The sequence below is a fragment of the Microcebus murinus genome, chromosome 13 (assembly GCF_040939455.1).
Source record: "Microcebus murinus isolate Inina chromosome 13, M.murinus_Inina_mat1.0, whole genome shotgun sequence".
Lineage (NCBI taxonomy): Eukaryota > Metazoa > Chordata > Mammalia > Primates > Cheirogaleidae > Microcebus > Microcebus murinus.
Window position 1 is genome coordinate 72,036,079 of NC_134116.1, and position 16,485 is coordinate 72,052,563.

Sequence of the window (16,485 nt, forward strand, 5' to 3'; positions counted from 1 at the left end):
TCTTGTGATACTTCACTTAGAAAAAGGGCTCCAGCTCCATCCAGGATAGCACAAGAGGTGCTAGTTCACCATATTGTTATGGCTGAGTAGTACTTCACAGTATATATATGCCACATTTCATTAATCCACTCATGTATTGATGGGCACTTGGATTGTTTCCACATCCTTGCAATTTTGAATTGTGCTGTTATAAACATTTGAGTGCAGACGTATTTTTTATAGCAAGTTTTTTTTTTCCTTTGGGTAAATACCCAGTAGTGGGATTCCTGAATCAAATTATACCCCAAATCTCTAAGATGTCTTCACTGATGATGATTTTGTAGGTAGGGTTGAGAACTGATTAACAAGTAGACTGAGAGCAAAAGAAATGCAGGTCACTTTATGTTAGTAATTTCAAAGTCCAAGAAATAGAATTATTTTTAAATGAGTAAAACAAAGGCTACATCTTAAAAAATAGACTTTGCTTTTTAGAGCAATTTTAGGTTCACAATGAATTTGAGCAGAAAGTACAGAGAGTTCCCATACACTGCCTTTCCACACACACTTGCACAGCACCCCACTCTCAGCACCCCCCAGAGTGGTACATTTGTTACAGTTGATGAACTTACATTGACACATCATTATCACCCACAGTCCAGGGTTTACACTAGGTTCACTCTTGGAGTTGTACATTCAATGCGTTCGGACAAATGTATAATGACACAAACCCACTACAATAGTATATAGGATAGTTTCACTGTCCTAAAAATGTTCTGTGTTCTGATTCCTCTTCCCCCAACCCCTTGCAATCACTGATCTTTTCACTATTTCCATAGTTTTGCCTCTTCTAAAATGTTATATGGCTGAAATCATATAGTATGTAGACTTTTCATATTGGCTTCTTTCACTTAGTAATATGCATTTAAGTTTCTTCCATGTCTCTTCATGGCTTGATAGCTCATTTCTTTCTATTGCTAAATAATATTCTATTGTCTGGATGTAACACAGTTTATTTATCCATTCACTTGACATCTTGGTTGCTTTCAAGTTAGGGGAATTATGAATAAAGTTGCCATAAACAGTTGTGTGCAGGTTTTCATGTGGACTCAAGTTCTCTTGGCAAATGCCAAGAAGTACAATTGCTCAATTATATTGTAAGAGTGTGTTTGGCAGTAAGAAACTGCCCATCTGTGTTTTCCAAAGTGGCTATACCACTTTGCATTCCCACCAGTAATAAATGAGAGTTTCTGTTGCTCCATATTCTCACCAGCATTTAGTGTTATCAGTGTTTTAGATTTTTGCCATGTTTTAATTTGCAATTCCCTAATGACATGTGATTTATAGCACTTTTTAATATGCTTATTTGCCATCTGTACCTCTTCTTTGGGGAGGTGTCTGTTGAGATCTTTTGCCCATATTTTTAATGGGGTTATTTACTTCCTTATTATTGAATTTAAGAGTTCTTTATACATTATAGGTAACAGTCCTTTGTTAGATAATGTCTTTTGCAAATATTTTCTCCTCATGTAGCTTGTCTTCTCATTCTCTTGAAGTTTCTTTTTCAGAGCAGAAGTTTTAAATTTTAATGAAGTACAGTTTATCAATTATTTTTTTTATGGACCATGCCTTTGATATTGAATCTAAAAAGTCATCATCATACCCAAGGTTATCTAGATTTTCTCCTTTATTATCTTTTAGAATTTATATAGTTTCATGTTTACCTTTAGGTATATGACGAATTTTGACTTAATTTTTGTGAAGGATATGAGGTCTGTATCTAGACTGATTTTTTTGAATGTGGATATCAACTTGTTTCAACCCTGCTTGTTGAAAGACTGTCTTTTATCCATTGTATTGCCTTTGCTCCTTTCTAAAGGTCAGCTGACTATATTTATGTGGATCTATTTTAGGCTCTCACTTCTTTTCTATTTAGCTATTTGTTTATTCTTTTGCCAATACCACATTATTTTGGTAATTGTAGCTTTATAATAAGTCTTAAATTTGGGTAGTGTCAGTTCTCTGATTTTGTCCTTCTCCTTCAATATTGTATTGGCTATTCTGGGTCTTTTGCCTCTTCATATAAACTTTAGAATCAATTTGTAGATATCTACTTTCTTATAATTTTTTGTTTAAGACCAGACATTTTAAGTATAGTAACATTCTCATATGTTCTCAAAATCAGATTCTCCCTTCCCAGGGTTTGCTATTGTGAATTTCCTCAACTAATTTTCTGAAGTCTGTACCCTTTGTCAGGGCCACTGAAGTCTCTACTCAGTTAATTTTGTGGTCAGCAAATAGTTGGATGGAGCTTTCTGTAATACCCTGAACCAATATGTCTCACAGCCTTTGCCATGGGGCTCTTTGTGCATGTCACATTATGGTTTCCATGCTCCAGGAGGAAGTTGATGACTCTGCCTGAGCCATAACTTCCTATTTATGTGTATTATCAAGGTCAGCCAAAGGTGGAATTTGGGAACCTAATCTTCCAAACTCCAAAAGAAACAGAGTCACCTCCACAGAGTAGTAAATGGAAGAAGATACAAGGGGAATGTTGGACTCTTTAAACCATATGCACTCATAATTGTGAATTATTTTTACAGTAATCAAGTAAAACAAAACAGTAAGGGTATTTGCAAAGAGAATTTCATGAAAATTAGGTTTCAAAGGGTTAAAAAGTGAATGAAACTGAGGATGTTCTCAACAAGTTAAGCAATAAAAGAAAGGGGAATGTGGGGGTAGTTAGTATAGTTACTTGATGGGAAGATGGTTTTGAAGGAAGATTGATAGTTTGCTCGATTATAGTTCTTGGGGTAGCTAACTAAATGTTTAGTCCATTTGTTTAAGACAGGAATGGGCTTAAAGAGAAGCAAGCAGTTGAGAAAAATGCTGAGGTGATAGGTAATAAATGAGATATTAAAGTCCCAGATGCAGTAGTGGATGTTGAAATCAGAAAAAAAGGATATAGGGGCTAGGCATGGTGGCTCTCACCTATAATCCTAGCATTTTGGAAGGCCAAGGTTGGGGGGATTGCTTGAGGCTGGGAGTTGAAGACCAGTCCAGGCAACTAAGCGAGACTTCATTACCACAAAACATAAGAAAAATTAGCCGGGTGTGGTGGCGTGTACCTGTAGTCCCAGCTACTCAGGAGGCTGAGTCCAGGATTTGGAGGTTACGGTGAGCTATGATGATGCCACTGCACTGTACCCTGAGCAGCAGAGCAAGACCCTGTCCCCCCAACAACAACAACAACAACAAAACAACGATAAATGGTTAGCTTTGAAAAAGCAAAGGACCATCTTTTCCTGTAAGGCAGAAAAGTGTCAGGACATACTATTTTATAGATACAATTTATGATGACAGAAATGATTATTAAAAGAATTCAAATCTAATAGCTTATATTTTCTCACTGGCAGCAGTGGCAATATCTTCTGTTGAGGGATTGGGTCTTTTTGATGATCTGACTGAGATTGGGAGCCAACCAGAGGGGGAAAAAATGCGAGGAGTGCTGGTAGCAATTTGGGGAGCCCAGTGGAGGGTGAAAATCAGAATGTATGTATTAGTCAGCATGGGCTGCCATGGCAATACCACAGACTATTGGCTTAAAAACAGACATTTCTTTTCTTACAGTTCTGGAGGCTGGAAAGCTAAACATCAAGGAGTTAGTAGTGTTTGGTTCCTGGAAAGGACCCTCTTTCTGACTTGAGAGTCTGTCTTCTCTCTGGGTCCTCCCATGGCAGAGAGAGAGGGAGTTCTCTGGTGTTTCTTTATGTAAGGACACTAATCCTATCTGATCCCTATGACCTTATTTACCCTTAATTACTCCTTTACTCCAAATACAATCATATTGGGGGTTAGGGCTTCAACATATCTTTTTGGGGAAACGGTTCAGTCCATAGCATTTATAATTCAGAACTGTAATGTGAGTTATCTTTCTACTTATACCCAACTGAGAGCAGGCGAGGAGACACATGGTTAAGTTGGTCCATATCATGGGATTAGTAGGATAGACTTGATGGAAGGTCAAGGAACTGAAGGGCTGATGAAAGTATGGCTGGAATGATTGGCCATGCGTTCTAAGAATGGTGGAAAGAGAAATCAGAAAAGGCCTGGATTTAGATTACAGAAGGGGCAGAGATTGACAGGCTTTAGGGTAGAGTCCTCCTAGATCAGGAGGCTGGAGCACAAATGGAACTATTTTATAGCATCTTTTTTCCATGGGTGCGGTCTGTCTTGGGACATAATTGGCTGTTTCTGTACTTTCAACTTTACTGAAGGAAATAAAGGAGGATTATCAAACTGGGAAGAAGATTTAGGTTCATTAGTGGTGATAATCATCACATTTTTCTTTTATTTTAGACGACTAAATACGTTGAACAAGTGTGCCTCAATGAAACTTGATGTGAACTTCCAAAGGAAAAAGGTAGGTGTCCATACCTTACTGAGACCTTGACTATCCCAATAGAAGCAGCTTGCATTCACAGATGAAAAACAACATGAACCTAAGCAAAATTCTGCAATGCCTGACCACCTATGTGTTCTCCAAATACCCCATCTTATCACACTGTCATGTGGAAATCCATTATAAACCCAGGCTGAGATCTGTTTGTTTCACTGTTTCACTGGGATTTTCAAAACCCCAATAGGGCTTTGTGTGTGCTCCTCCCTCTGTATGGATAAGACCAGAGATTTCAGTTTTAAAATAAAGCTATACTTTATTGAGCACTTACTGTTCTCCAAGAGCTAGGTTATGTACTTACCATAAGTCACCTTATTTAAGACAGGTAGGGCTTCTCTGCTTTCTAGATAAAGAAAGTAAACCTCGAACAGGCTGAGTTGTTTACTCACGATCTTTCAGCCAATGCAAAGCAAGGTTTCAACCTCAGGTGTGTCTAAATCCAAAACTAAGTCTCCTCTCCACTGTGCTGTCTTTCTCCCTTTCTCACTGACTTGGGCCTTTTTAGGAAATTCAGAGTTAAGATCGTTAACTACTTTTTTTGTTTAACATCTCCACTATGTAACAAGTCAAGCCCCAGTATATTTTGAAGGAGCAGAGAAAAGATCTTTGAGTCGAAAGAAAGATTTCTTTATTCTGGTCTACACAGAGAAATCATTAAATCCAGTAGATTTGAAGTCATTCCTGAGTAACCTAATCTTTAAAAATAACTTTAACCTGAATTTCTGTTCTAAAATAGCACTCCCCCCACAAAAAAAAAAAAAAAATTAAAATGAATTTTGTTGGACCTCACCTTTAAAAAAAAAATGGGGATTTGAGCTAGGAATGAAAGATTTAAACTAAGGAGGTAAAAGGGGGAAAAACAATATCTAGAGAAATATTAAAACATGAGCAATTCGTCCAGGCCAAAGACAAATTAAAAGTGTGGGAATAAACCTCCCAACAGCTGTCTGGCTGAATGGACCCCTTGAGAAGCATACATACTATTTGAAGCATGAGGGTCAGATGTTGTTTTGATTGGAACACATGGTTCTTATTAAACTGAACACAGCCATGCCTGTGTGTCTAAAGTGTGGGCCCTCAAATGGCCGGTCCATACAGCTGCCAATACTGAGCATTAGCCGCAGTGGATCACAAAAGAAAATGCCAAAAACTAATGACATGAGTTGTTTTCCACAAATGGAGAGATTGGATTTTTACGCTGTCACCGGCTTTTCAAAACCCACAGGCGAGATTGGCTTGAATAACGTTTGTTCAGCTCTTTATGCGTCACCTGCACAAAAGCACCTCTGTAAATGGGTCACTTTGGTCCTCCGACCTTCTTAATGTATTCCTTATATCGGATCCAGTGGCATACCCCCTCAGAGCCCCTGCTTAGCTATAGGCCTCACAAATGCATGCACTTGAGTAAAATGTTGCTTTTCACATTGTTAAGTGGAGAGTCGTGGCCTGAATTTTCTACAAAAATAATTCCCGCATGTGGTCTTCACCAGGTGAGTCTCAGTAACCACCAGCATCCGTGGCCAGATCTAAGCAACGACGCAGGACGTGCTGTGCAGTGGCACCCATTTCTGTGATCTGCCCCTTGCACAAAGGACAAGTCCTTTATTTTATTGTAAAAACAAAAAAATAGAAAAAATGAATAGCGGGTAAGACTAGGCCAGATGATCAAAAATAGAAAGGGAAACTTGCGAGCCAAGCACCCTGGAACATTTCAACAAACTTTGAAATCTGTTTATTTGGAACAAAAATAAGACAACAGCATTTCCTGTAGGTATGTCCCCGTTTTAAGTGATCTAAGAAATAGAATCCTTATCTCCAATCTGCAGAGGCCCAGACTTGTTTAATTCTGTAGAAAGTTGTTCCCAAATAGCATAACTATCTGAGGTCATGGTTATTCTTCTCCTTTTGGGGCTGTCGGGCCTAGGAAAGGGCTGCATGTCGTGCTCGGCAGTTTTGTCAGCAGACACTGGCACAGGACCCCCTCTCTGCCAGGCACTACTCCCATCATTAACAGCGCATCACAGATGCAGAAACTGAAGGGCTCGGGCACCTGCCCAAAGCCACGCAGAAATGGCAGGGCACGACTGACTTGAATCCAGGTAACCTGGCCCCACCCTGCCCCTCCTCACGTTTCAAAGATATTCAGAGACGGCCTGGAGCCTGAGTGAGCCGGCTCTTGTTCTCAGACCTGGGAGGGGCTGGTGTTTCCCCACCAATACATTCAGTGCACTATTTGTATTATTGTTTTCACAAGAGGGATGTTTTTTGCCATCTTTACTAAAGTCCACAATTCATTTATTGTCTTCACGGCCATTTTATTTAATTCTGAAGATTGGGGTGAGCTGACCCAAGGAAGAAAGTGAAAAGCCCACAAATAGGTGACAATGGCAAAGACTTCTTCGTGCTTGGTTAGGCGTGTGCTTTCCTTGTACGTTAAATGTCGCTTGTGAGGCACCTGCAGAAGTGACTTTGCACCGGTCCTCCCACAAGGTAGTTCCTAACCATTTTGCAGAAGAGAAAAGTGGTCCATTAAGGATTCAAGATTACCTTCCCTGCGTGAGATCCAAGATCACCTCTGCCGCTGTGAGAGGCAGGTGAAGTGTGTTCTCGATCTTGGCCACGCGCCTCACGGAAGACTGGCTACGACCCAGCCAACAGGCATTTCTGGAGAGCCCAAGGACACGGCGGTTCTGCGGCCTGCGGCTCGGGCTCCTCACTCTGCCAACATTCTAAGTGGCCCATTCCTGCTTCCCAACAGGCGGGCCTAGCCACTTAGCTCCAGTGAACTTCCAAATGTCTGTGTAACTATGGATAAGCCGCCTTTTGCAGCTGTGGATCCGTGTGGGTTCCTGTTTCCGGCGTAAAGATACAGCCAAGCTCCATTAAAAAAAAAAAAAAAAAAAAAAAGCTCTTCTTTTTGGAATGTCTGTCTGGTTGGCATCTGTCTCTAAGGAATATATAATTTCAGTGAAGAATGTTCTCATTTTTAGGAAAAAGAAAAAAAAACAAACATTGGAGGCTCATCTAAACTAAAAACTCCAAGGAAGCACACACACAAAGCTGCTCATTCTCAGAAAAATGGCTCTTCTTCATTACCTACAAAATCTGCATTTGCTTCACGATATCATTGAAGTCCCCTGGTTATGGTTAGTGTTTGAGAACAATTTCTGTTCAAAGTAAAAGTGGGAGACGAAAGACTCCAATAAGTCTGTCTGTTAAATGAGGAAGGAGAAGGACACATACCCACACAGGACTCTTGCGTTCCTCTTTCGCCAGAGAGAAAGAGCAGCTTCCAAAGAAGGTCCTGGTCAAAGTTACAGTTTTAATGAGGCTCTCTGAAATCATGACCAAAGGTGGAAAGCAACACAGAAACCGTGACTAATTGCCACTTTGCAGCCAGCACCTCCTGGCATTTCAGAGGCTCTGCAGCTGTTGACAAGGGGCCTGGCTTCCACCCCAGCCCCCACTGCCTTGCACACTGCAGCGTCTCCCTCCAAATAAGACACCTCCTGGCAGCTCCAAACAGCTGAGTCAAATGAGAGAAAAACTACATTTTATTCCATCATTCACTGGGCTGGAAAGTATTAACCATCTTAAATTGCAGATAATTACATGTGAATGTCCTAGAAGTGTAGGATCTTTGAGTTGGATCTTTGGTCATGTTTTCCAACTTCCCACCCACTCACTGCAAGATTTATTTCTTAGAGCATCCCCTGTAATTCAGTCAGCCTCCTTGTGGTAAATTCTTTATGTCTCAGGGCAATTTATTTTATTTTCTGTACTAGAAAAGTCTTCCATATAATAAGCTAAAAGCCGATTCGTTGTAAACTGGCCCCCATACGATCCTAGATGTTTCCTCAGGAGAAGCACAAAATCTGGATTTCCCCTTTCACATGGCAGCCTCGGCTCTATCCTCCAGAGCAGGCGTCAACGAACCACTATTCTTGCTTTCGTAAATAAAGTTTTACTGGAATGTAGCTGTGCACTTTCTTTTTGAGACAACAGAGTAGTTGTGACAGAGACCTTATGGCCCATAAACCTAAGATATTTACTCTCTGTCTCTTTACAGAAAAAGTATTTTTATCCCTGCCCAATCTAAAGCAAAGTTTCCCAAACTGTCTGGGGTGAATGACCAGTTTTCTTGTTTTATTTTCACTTTCCAGTCTGCCACAGACCAAGATACTTTTGTGGAGCTCAATACAAAGGAATTATTAAGATAGATGAATTTTTTTTAAGTTATAGAAAATACAGACCTTAATGTTTTATTGTTAGGCTCAACTAAAAGACACAAAAGTATGTTCCAATAAATATAATCAAGACAAATACAGGAAATAAAAAAGAATTACAAAAAAAAGTTCACATTTTTTTTCTTAAAAGTGTGCATATACATGATTACACTCATACCTTTTTTGTTGTTCACCTGTTGTAACTAAATAAAGTTTACTTTGAAATGGCAATCCTTCATATTAAATACATATATGCCTACTTCAAACAAACACTCTGTAAGCATATAAGATTTTTAACGTGGCAATGAGTTTCTTATTTGTTATCTAATTTAGGTGGGATTGACAACAATACTACTCACAGGGAATAATGTATATCTAAAATACTTCCTTGACTACCAAGCCTCTTAGAGAAACTAGCCTTACAGAGTATGTTGACTGAATGAAAGAAGACGTTTTCAGGTAATTTGAAAGCTCAGGGTATTCCATTTTAACTTTTATTCAGAATTTATCTTCAATCCTTTATCATTAGCCAATCAGTACAATTATAAAGTTATAAATTTAAATTATCTTTCTGTGAAACAATGGATTCATTGGGGTTATAGTAGGTAAATGAACCTTGAATTAGCACATGTTGTAACGTAGGCCCACCATGCATGACTAGTACACAGTTGTCACCAAATGTGACCTGCTATTTAAATTTGACTGCGCCCAAACTTGTCTCTACCCTGTTCAGTGGACAAGTCCACTGATCATGAGCTTGCCTAGCTCAGCCTTGTCAAATGGTGTTAATGCTTACTCTCAATTTCTGTATCTAACTCAGGAAAGACTAAGTTTGAGGACTGGCAAGCCCCCCCGACCACACTTTGAGTAACACTGTCTAGAGTTCCTCATTTCTAAATCAGACTAGTAGTTCTTTCAATCATCCATCACCGGAGGTTGTGGTTCCTAGATCTTTGGCCATCATGATTACTATTCTCTAGAAATGCACCCTTTAAAATGTGGCACTGAGAGCCCATTGTTCTCAATCTATGTGACCAGTGTGGAATACAATGGGCTCTGACATTCTGAGTCTTGGGATCTGTGCCATGGTCATGCATCCTAAAATTGATGTCTTTGGTAGCCCTATTACATGGTTAAGTCACATTAAGGTCACATCTTGACAGGAAGGGCTGTTGAACAAATTCTGTTCCTTTCTGCACATCCTGTAGTTGACTTTTGAAGTTCATTGTATTTTGCTTTATGAAATTTCATCATACTTATAGGCCATCCTTCAATTCTGTTTAGATCCTTATGTATCTCTATATTGCTATTCTCTAACAACAATAATTAGTTTAGAGCCATCACTTTAGGGTTTATATGGCATTTTCCCTTATCATCTCATTTGGTTCCATTCATAAACCATGCTAGATGTGTTTGTTATCATTTTCATTTACAGCTGGAAAAGCTGAGTCTCAAAGATCCCTTATTGAATAGCCTTGTGCCACTTTTACTCTTGAAAAACATGAGTTCTGGCTCATTCAAGTTATTCTTAAAATGATCAGAACTTTAAGTCATGCCTCCAGAGACCCTCCCTCAGTGGCTTACAGTCTTTGGTCACACGTTTTGGTGGAGTCACTCAACCAGTTACTAACAAAACTCTCTGTGGCATCCAGCACCACTGGCCATCTTGACCACAGCAAATCATGAGAGCCTGTTGTCAGGTGCTTTCTGAAGTCCTGACATTCTATGTCCACAATATGTCCATGGTCTACTAAACCATGGAGATAGAAGAATAAAGTTAGTATAAAGTATGTTTTTTTCTTCATAAACACATCTCACTCCTATAGAGCTCCATTTTGCATTTCAGAGTCATCACAAATTATTCCATTTTAACCTCGAAAAAATTATCAAACAAATGAAATCTTAGATAGTGGGCACATTTCCACCAATACTACTGGGGAGTCTGTCATGTGCCTGATACTCTGCTGTGTCTCAAGTATGTAAAAAAAACGTAAACTGTCCTGCAGTGTGTTGTTCATGCTGTAGATCATGGCCACTTGGTGAGTTGTCAAAGGAATTTGGTGGGCCACAAATAACATTTTTAAAAAATGAAACATTCGAAACCAAACTATAAAATATCAGAGCACAAATAAATCACGATAATTATTTTACCATAAATTTTTTTTTAGCTTAATGTAATCTGTATGCATGCTCTGATTTGTGATGGAAAATTGGAAAATATATTTTTTATCATGTGTCACTATCAGTAGTTTGAAAGATCCAGAATTAGTGAAAGACACAGTCACAGAACCATTTTGATACCCTTTGGGACCTACTATGGTAATTGTATGTTCAGGGTGCCAAAGGAAAATTGGTGTTTTTTTTCCTTTGTTTTGTTTTGTCTTTTATTGCTTTGGTTTTTATTTGTTTGCTTTGGTTTAAATGACCTAAATACTGCAAAATTTTCCTGAACTGTTTGTCTTTTTTCCCAGGAGTTTGCCACTTTTTTCACATGCCATAGTTGGGCTGTAAATATATTCCTGTTGGCCAAAGCTAGTATTAAGCTCCCAGAGCCCAGCACACAAGGCCAGGCCTTCCATCCTCAGGCCACAGTGCCTAGCTTGGCATCTCTTCTCGACTGAAATAAAGGAGTCCTTATCCAACTAGTATGTGGTTTGCTAGCATTAGTAACCGGGATTGAGAGACACAGTTGGAGCCAGCACTAAATACTGTAGTTTCTATTTTTAAATATCTGCATTTTCTTTAAAAGCATATCATTCTCTTGCCTTCTCAAACATTGTTTGCTAAAAGGCCTTCTTCTGAATGCTTACGTTAGTATCAACTTCTTTTCACCAGCTTCCTAAAATGCAGTAAGAAAGTCCAATAAACCCAACCTTCAGCCTAACATGGTGCCTTGTAATATAAATGGCCCTCAGATGTGGGTTTTTATTATATCAACCGCAGGGAAGGAGGAAATAGAAAGTCTACCAAGAAAGTGTATTTTGAGTCATTGTCCCGGAATCTTGCCTTTTTTCCACTTGTACAATTACAACTTTCTAAACTCTTTCACTAAAGCTTTCTACAACTTTTTAAAAACCAAAGGTAATTTTCCATTGTGATCTCAAAGCTATAGAATTTGTCTTTTCTTTTAAAGAAATAGAATCTCTCTGTGTTGTCCAGGCTGGACTCCTGGGCTCAAGGGTTCCTATGGCCTCAGCCTCCCGAGTAGCTGGCATTACAGTGCATACCACCAACCTGGCTTCGTAGCCATAGAATTCTTGTTAGTGCCTTGGCTTTGTACTTCCCTCCATCTTATGCTTGAATGTTTGAATTTGTCATTTAGTCCAACCCATACAGAAACTAGATTTTTGAAGGAATAAACAAGAATGGGAAGATCCCAACAATTATTAACTGTGCATTTGTCTACTTTTCCTTGAAAACAGACTATATTGCAAGATTAAGGGGAATTAACGTGGATGCTAGATATGTAAAAAGGTAGATAAGCAACTGAAGAAACATTGAAAAATAACAAACACTCCTCAATGAGGAACTACTAAATGCATTGCCTTATTTAATCCCCTAGGTAAACCTATGAGGCAGGGCCTGTTATAGATTTCATGTTTATAAGTGACAGAAACCTTAGAGAGGGGAAGTAACTTGCAGACAGTCACATAGCTCGTAACTGATACCACTGACGCTTGGAACCAGGTTTTAAAACTGGATGCTCAAGTGGTATGAAATAAACTCAATCTAATTAAGAAATTATTCTGTGCTTGGCACTAGGAAGGAAAGACATATGACTAAACATGTTTTATATGAATAAAACAGAGAAACACAGGCCCTGCCCTTAATGAGCTCACCCCTCGCAAGCTAAATGCTTCTAGGCTGAAAAATGACGTGGTTGTATTTGGACTGCACCATGGAAAGCCGTTTAGATGGGGAAGATGCTGCCGACAAGGATTCTAGCCAGCTTTTTACCGTAATAGATCCAGATAGAGGTGGCAAGGGCTGAGCCCAAGAGAATGAGATCAAACATGCAAACGAGGGCACAGATTTGAAAATCGTTTCAGAGCTGGGTCTTGGTGACATGCAGGGGGAGCAGGTGGGAGCTGATAATTCTGTTTATCTCAGAAGAAAGTTGTATGCTCTAGGTCAGGTCTGTGCTAGGCCCAAGGATATGAAAAGATAAAACAAAGTCGTCTCTGGCCTCAGAGAAGGCTGACTCTGATCTCTCAGGGGCCGCAAATTCAGGCAGAAACCAGACAGCTAAGGTAAATGTGTGCGGTGCAAAGTATGAGACAGCGCAAGGCCTCGGGGCCCCTCTGCAGCCACGTGGAAGTGTGTGTCCTGCCAAAGGCATTCCGATTCTGGGTCTGAGTGACACAGCTGAGTGGACACTCTTCAAATAGTGACCCCTAGAATGGCTCCCAAACTGCTGCTTAGAGAAATTCAGGAGATAGTTTTGCTGTTAACTTATACAGGCAATACACAGTAAAAATCAAGTTTGGGAGACTCAGGTAAGGAGTGTTAGCTCTGAGATACGTGGACGCCAAGGTTCAGAAGAGGAAAGCTGGACATATGGTCCCAGCGGGGCTCCGTGAAGAGGTTTCTGGAAAGAAGTTAGTGCCTTTTATGGCCGAGTTGAGTTTCTTTGCAAAAAAGAGGACTGCAGGTGTTTTATATTTAGACTGTCTAGTCAGATGGTAATTACACCCTCTTTGTAATCAGTCTGAAAACTTCTCAGAGAGGCAGGAAGGCTTCACAAACTCCATGGAAATGGCAAGGAAGAAAGCTTGGCAGGTTGAGAAGAGGTCCTCAGGCCACAGGAGAGGAAGAGGATGTATAGGACAGTGAAAGTGGGGGAAGGATGGAGGAGAGGTGTGCAAGAAGCCCAAGGGTACCCGTGCATGGGAGCACCGAGGGGAGGGAGGTGGAGGACCATGCCGGCCTGTCCCCAGCTCACCTGGAGCTCCCACCGCAGCCACACTGCCTGCAAATGAGCATTTTCCTTGATGTTTTGCAGGGTGACGACTCCGATGAGGAAGATCTTTGTATCAGCAACAAATGGACTTTCCAAAGAACCAGCCGCAGGTGGTCTCGCGTGGATGACCTCCACACACTGTTCCCTGGAGGAGACAGAAATGGGTCGCCGGCAGGCACTGGGATGAGGAACACGACCAGCAGTGAGAGTGTCCTCACAGACCTGAGTGAGCCCGAGGTCTGCTCCATTCACAGCGAGAGCAGCGGAGGCAGTGACGGCCGCAGCCAGTCGGGCCAGCTCTGCACGGACAGCCCGGTCATGCTGGATGCCCCGCCGGCCAGCAGCGGCCTCCCACCGTCCCCCAGAGACGTCCTCCACCACCCTTTCCACCCCAAGAATGAGAAGCCCACAAGGACCAGGGCCAAATCATTTTTGAAACGCATGGAGACACTCCGAGCGAAAGGCGCACATGGAAGGCACAAGGGCTCAGGGCGGACAGGTGGCCTGGTGATCAGCGGGCCCGTGTTGCAACAGGAGCCAGAGTCCTTCAAGGCCATGCAGTGCATCCAGATACCAAACGGAGATCTCCAGAACTCGCCCCCAGCTGCCTGCAAGAAAGGGCTTCCGTGCTCCGGCAAATCGAGCGGCGAGAGCAGCTCGTCGGAACACAGCAGCAGCGGGGTGAGCACGCCGTGCCTGAAGGAGCGCAAGTGCCACGAGGCCAGCAAGCGCGGGGGCATGTACCTGGAGGACCTGGATGTGCTGGCGGGGCCAGCACTGAGGGATGCAGGGGACCAAAGCCACAGGCACGAGTTTCACTCCCAAGAGAACTTGCTGGTGCATATTCCCAAGGATCACAAACCGGGAACATTCCCCAAGGCGCTTTCTATCGAAAGCCTCTCTCCCACGGACAACAGCAACGGGGTGAACTGGAGGACGGGTAGCATCTCCCTGGGCAGGCAGCAGGGCCCCGGCGCCAGGGAGCCCAGGCTCCCGGCGTCCTGCCACAGAGCAAGCCGCGTCAGCATCTATGACAACGTCCCGGGCTCCCACCTGTACGCCAGCACAGGGGATCTTTTGGACTTGGAGAAAGATGACCTCTTCCCTCACTTGGACGACATTCTGCAGCATGTCAACGGGCTCCAGGAGGTGGTCGATGACTGGTCAAAAAACGTCCTGCCCGAGCTGCAAACGCAGGATGCGTTGGCTGGGGAACCTGGTTCCTCCCCCTTCCCGTCTCCCAATCAGATCACCTTAGATTTTGAAGGTAACTCTGTCTCAGAAGGTCGGACAACACCCAGCGATGTGGAAAGAGATGGGACTTCTCTTAATGACGCTGAGGCCGCTGGGGTCAGAGAAAGGAGGGATTCTGGTGTAGGGGCCTCTCTGACCAGGCCGAACAGGTAGGTGGCATGCTTTTGTGAAATGATTTTTCATCCACTCCTAGTAATTGTGCTTTGTTTCTTTAACAATCATTTATAGAGCATTTACTATTAAAATCAATGCCCGGCGCTGTTCTAAGTGATAATATGTGGTTAGGAATTATTTGAACAAAAGTATATCTTTTGTATAGATACCATGGTGACTGAATCCACATTGACTCACATTTGTTTCTCTGCCTATTTACCCTGTATTTCAATCTTAGTTTTTTGTTTTTTGTGGGTTTTTTGTGTGTGGTTTGTTTGTTTCTTTGTTTGTTTGTTTGTTTTTGAGGTAGGGTCTTATTCTGTCACCTGGGCTAGAATGCAGTGGCATCATCATAGCTCACTGCAACCTCAAACTCATGTGCTCAATTGATCCTCCTGCCTCAGCCTCTCAAGTAGGTGGGACTACAGGTGCACACTACACCATGCCTGGGTAATTTTTGTGCTTTTTGTAGAGATGAGGTCTTGCTATGTTTGGTGCCCAGGCTGGTCTCAAATTCCTGGCCTCAAGCAATCCTCCCACCTCAACCTCCCAAAGTGTTAGAATTGCAGGCATGATCCACTGTGCCCAGTGCCCAGCTCCCAGCCCAATCTTAGTTTTATTCACAAAAAATTTTTCAGCTTCTTCTGTGCAAAGCACTATGCCAGGCACTGTCCTTGGGGAGTCCTGGGTAGCCAAGATCCAGTTCCTCTGCACAGCCCCTGCACACTACCTGGCAATAGTATTTATTGATCAAAATGTGTCTACCCCAAATTTTAAACTTTGTTTAATTCTGTGAGAAATTCTTGGGGCCTACAGTGTGTACTTTGTAAGTTTGGTTTTGCTTTAAAATGCTGATTACAAAGTACATAAAACCTGACTTCCATAGGCCATTTCAGAAGCACACTAGAAAAATGGCCCTGGGAGGCCCTAACTAGTAGGAACAGAACCACTCACTGTGCGTGCTGCTAGGTTTCTGGCTGAGGCAGTGATGGAGCTCACAGATGTGTCATCATCTGTGCCTGTCACCTTAGGCTCCATCTGTACACCAAACAAGAATTACAGCATGGACACATAGAAGGCAATGCAAACATATTCTATCACCCCCAAACATTTGAGAGGTCTCCCTGTCTCTCTCTGTCCTATTTCTCTCTGTCTCTGTCTCTCTATGCTTCTCTCTCTCTCTCTGTCTCTCACACATACACCCACACACTGTCTCAACTGCTCTCAACACTTTGGGAACAAATTGGGGAATAACCAAACAAAAATTTTTATGTCATTTATTTAAACCTCCTCATAAAACAGATAATGTGACTTTTTCTGGATTTATCCAACGTGGAAAAAAATCATTTCTTGTGTTTATCCTGCACATTTGTGTCTTCTGTTCCATTTGCGTTGTGATGTTCTTGGCTCGGAAACTATTTTGATTAAGCTACTTACGTACTGGCAACGCCCCGTGT

The 16,485-nt window shown here is 41.8% G+C and overlaps 1 protein-coding gene across 3 annotated transcripts in view; it reads left to right on the top strand.

Moving 5' to 3' along the window:
- STARD13 (StAR related lipid transfer domain containing 13) overlaps positions 1 to 16,485 on the top strand; it is a 214,291-nt gene that overhangs the window by 172,862 nt on the left and 24,944 nt on the right. For all 3 annotated transcript variants that reach the window (XM_020290435.2, XM_020290434.2, XM_076009497.1), the window contains exons 4-5: positions 4,336 to 4,399; positions 13,664 to 15,024. In XM_020290435.2, the coding sequence (XP_020146024.1) occupies positions 4,336 to 4,399; positions 13,664 to 15,024 (1,425 nt within the window). The remainder of the gene's footprint in view (positions 1 to 4,335; positions 4,400 to 13,663; positions 15,025 to 16,485) is intronic.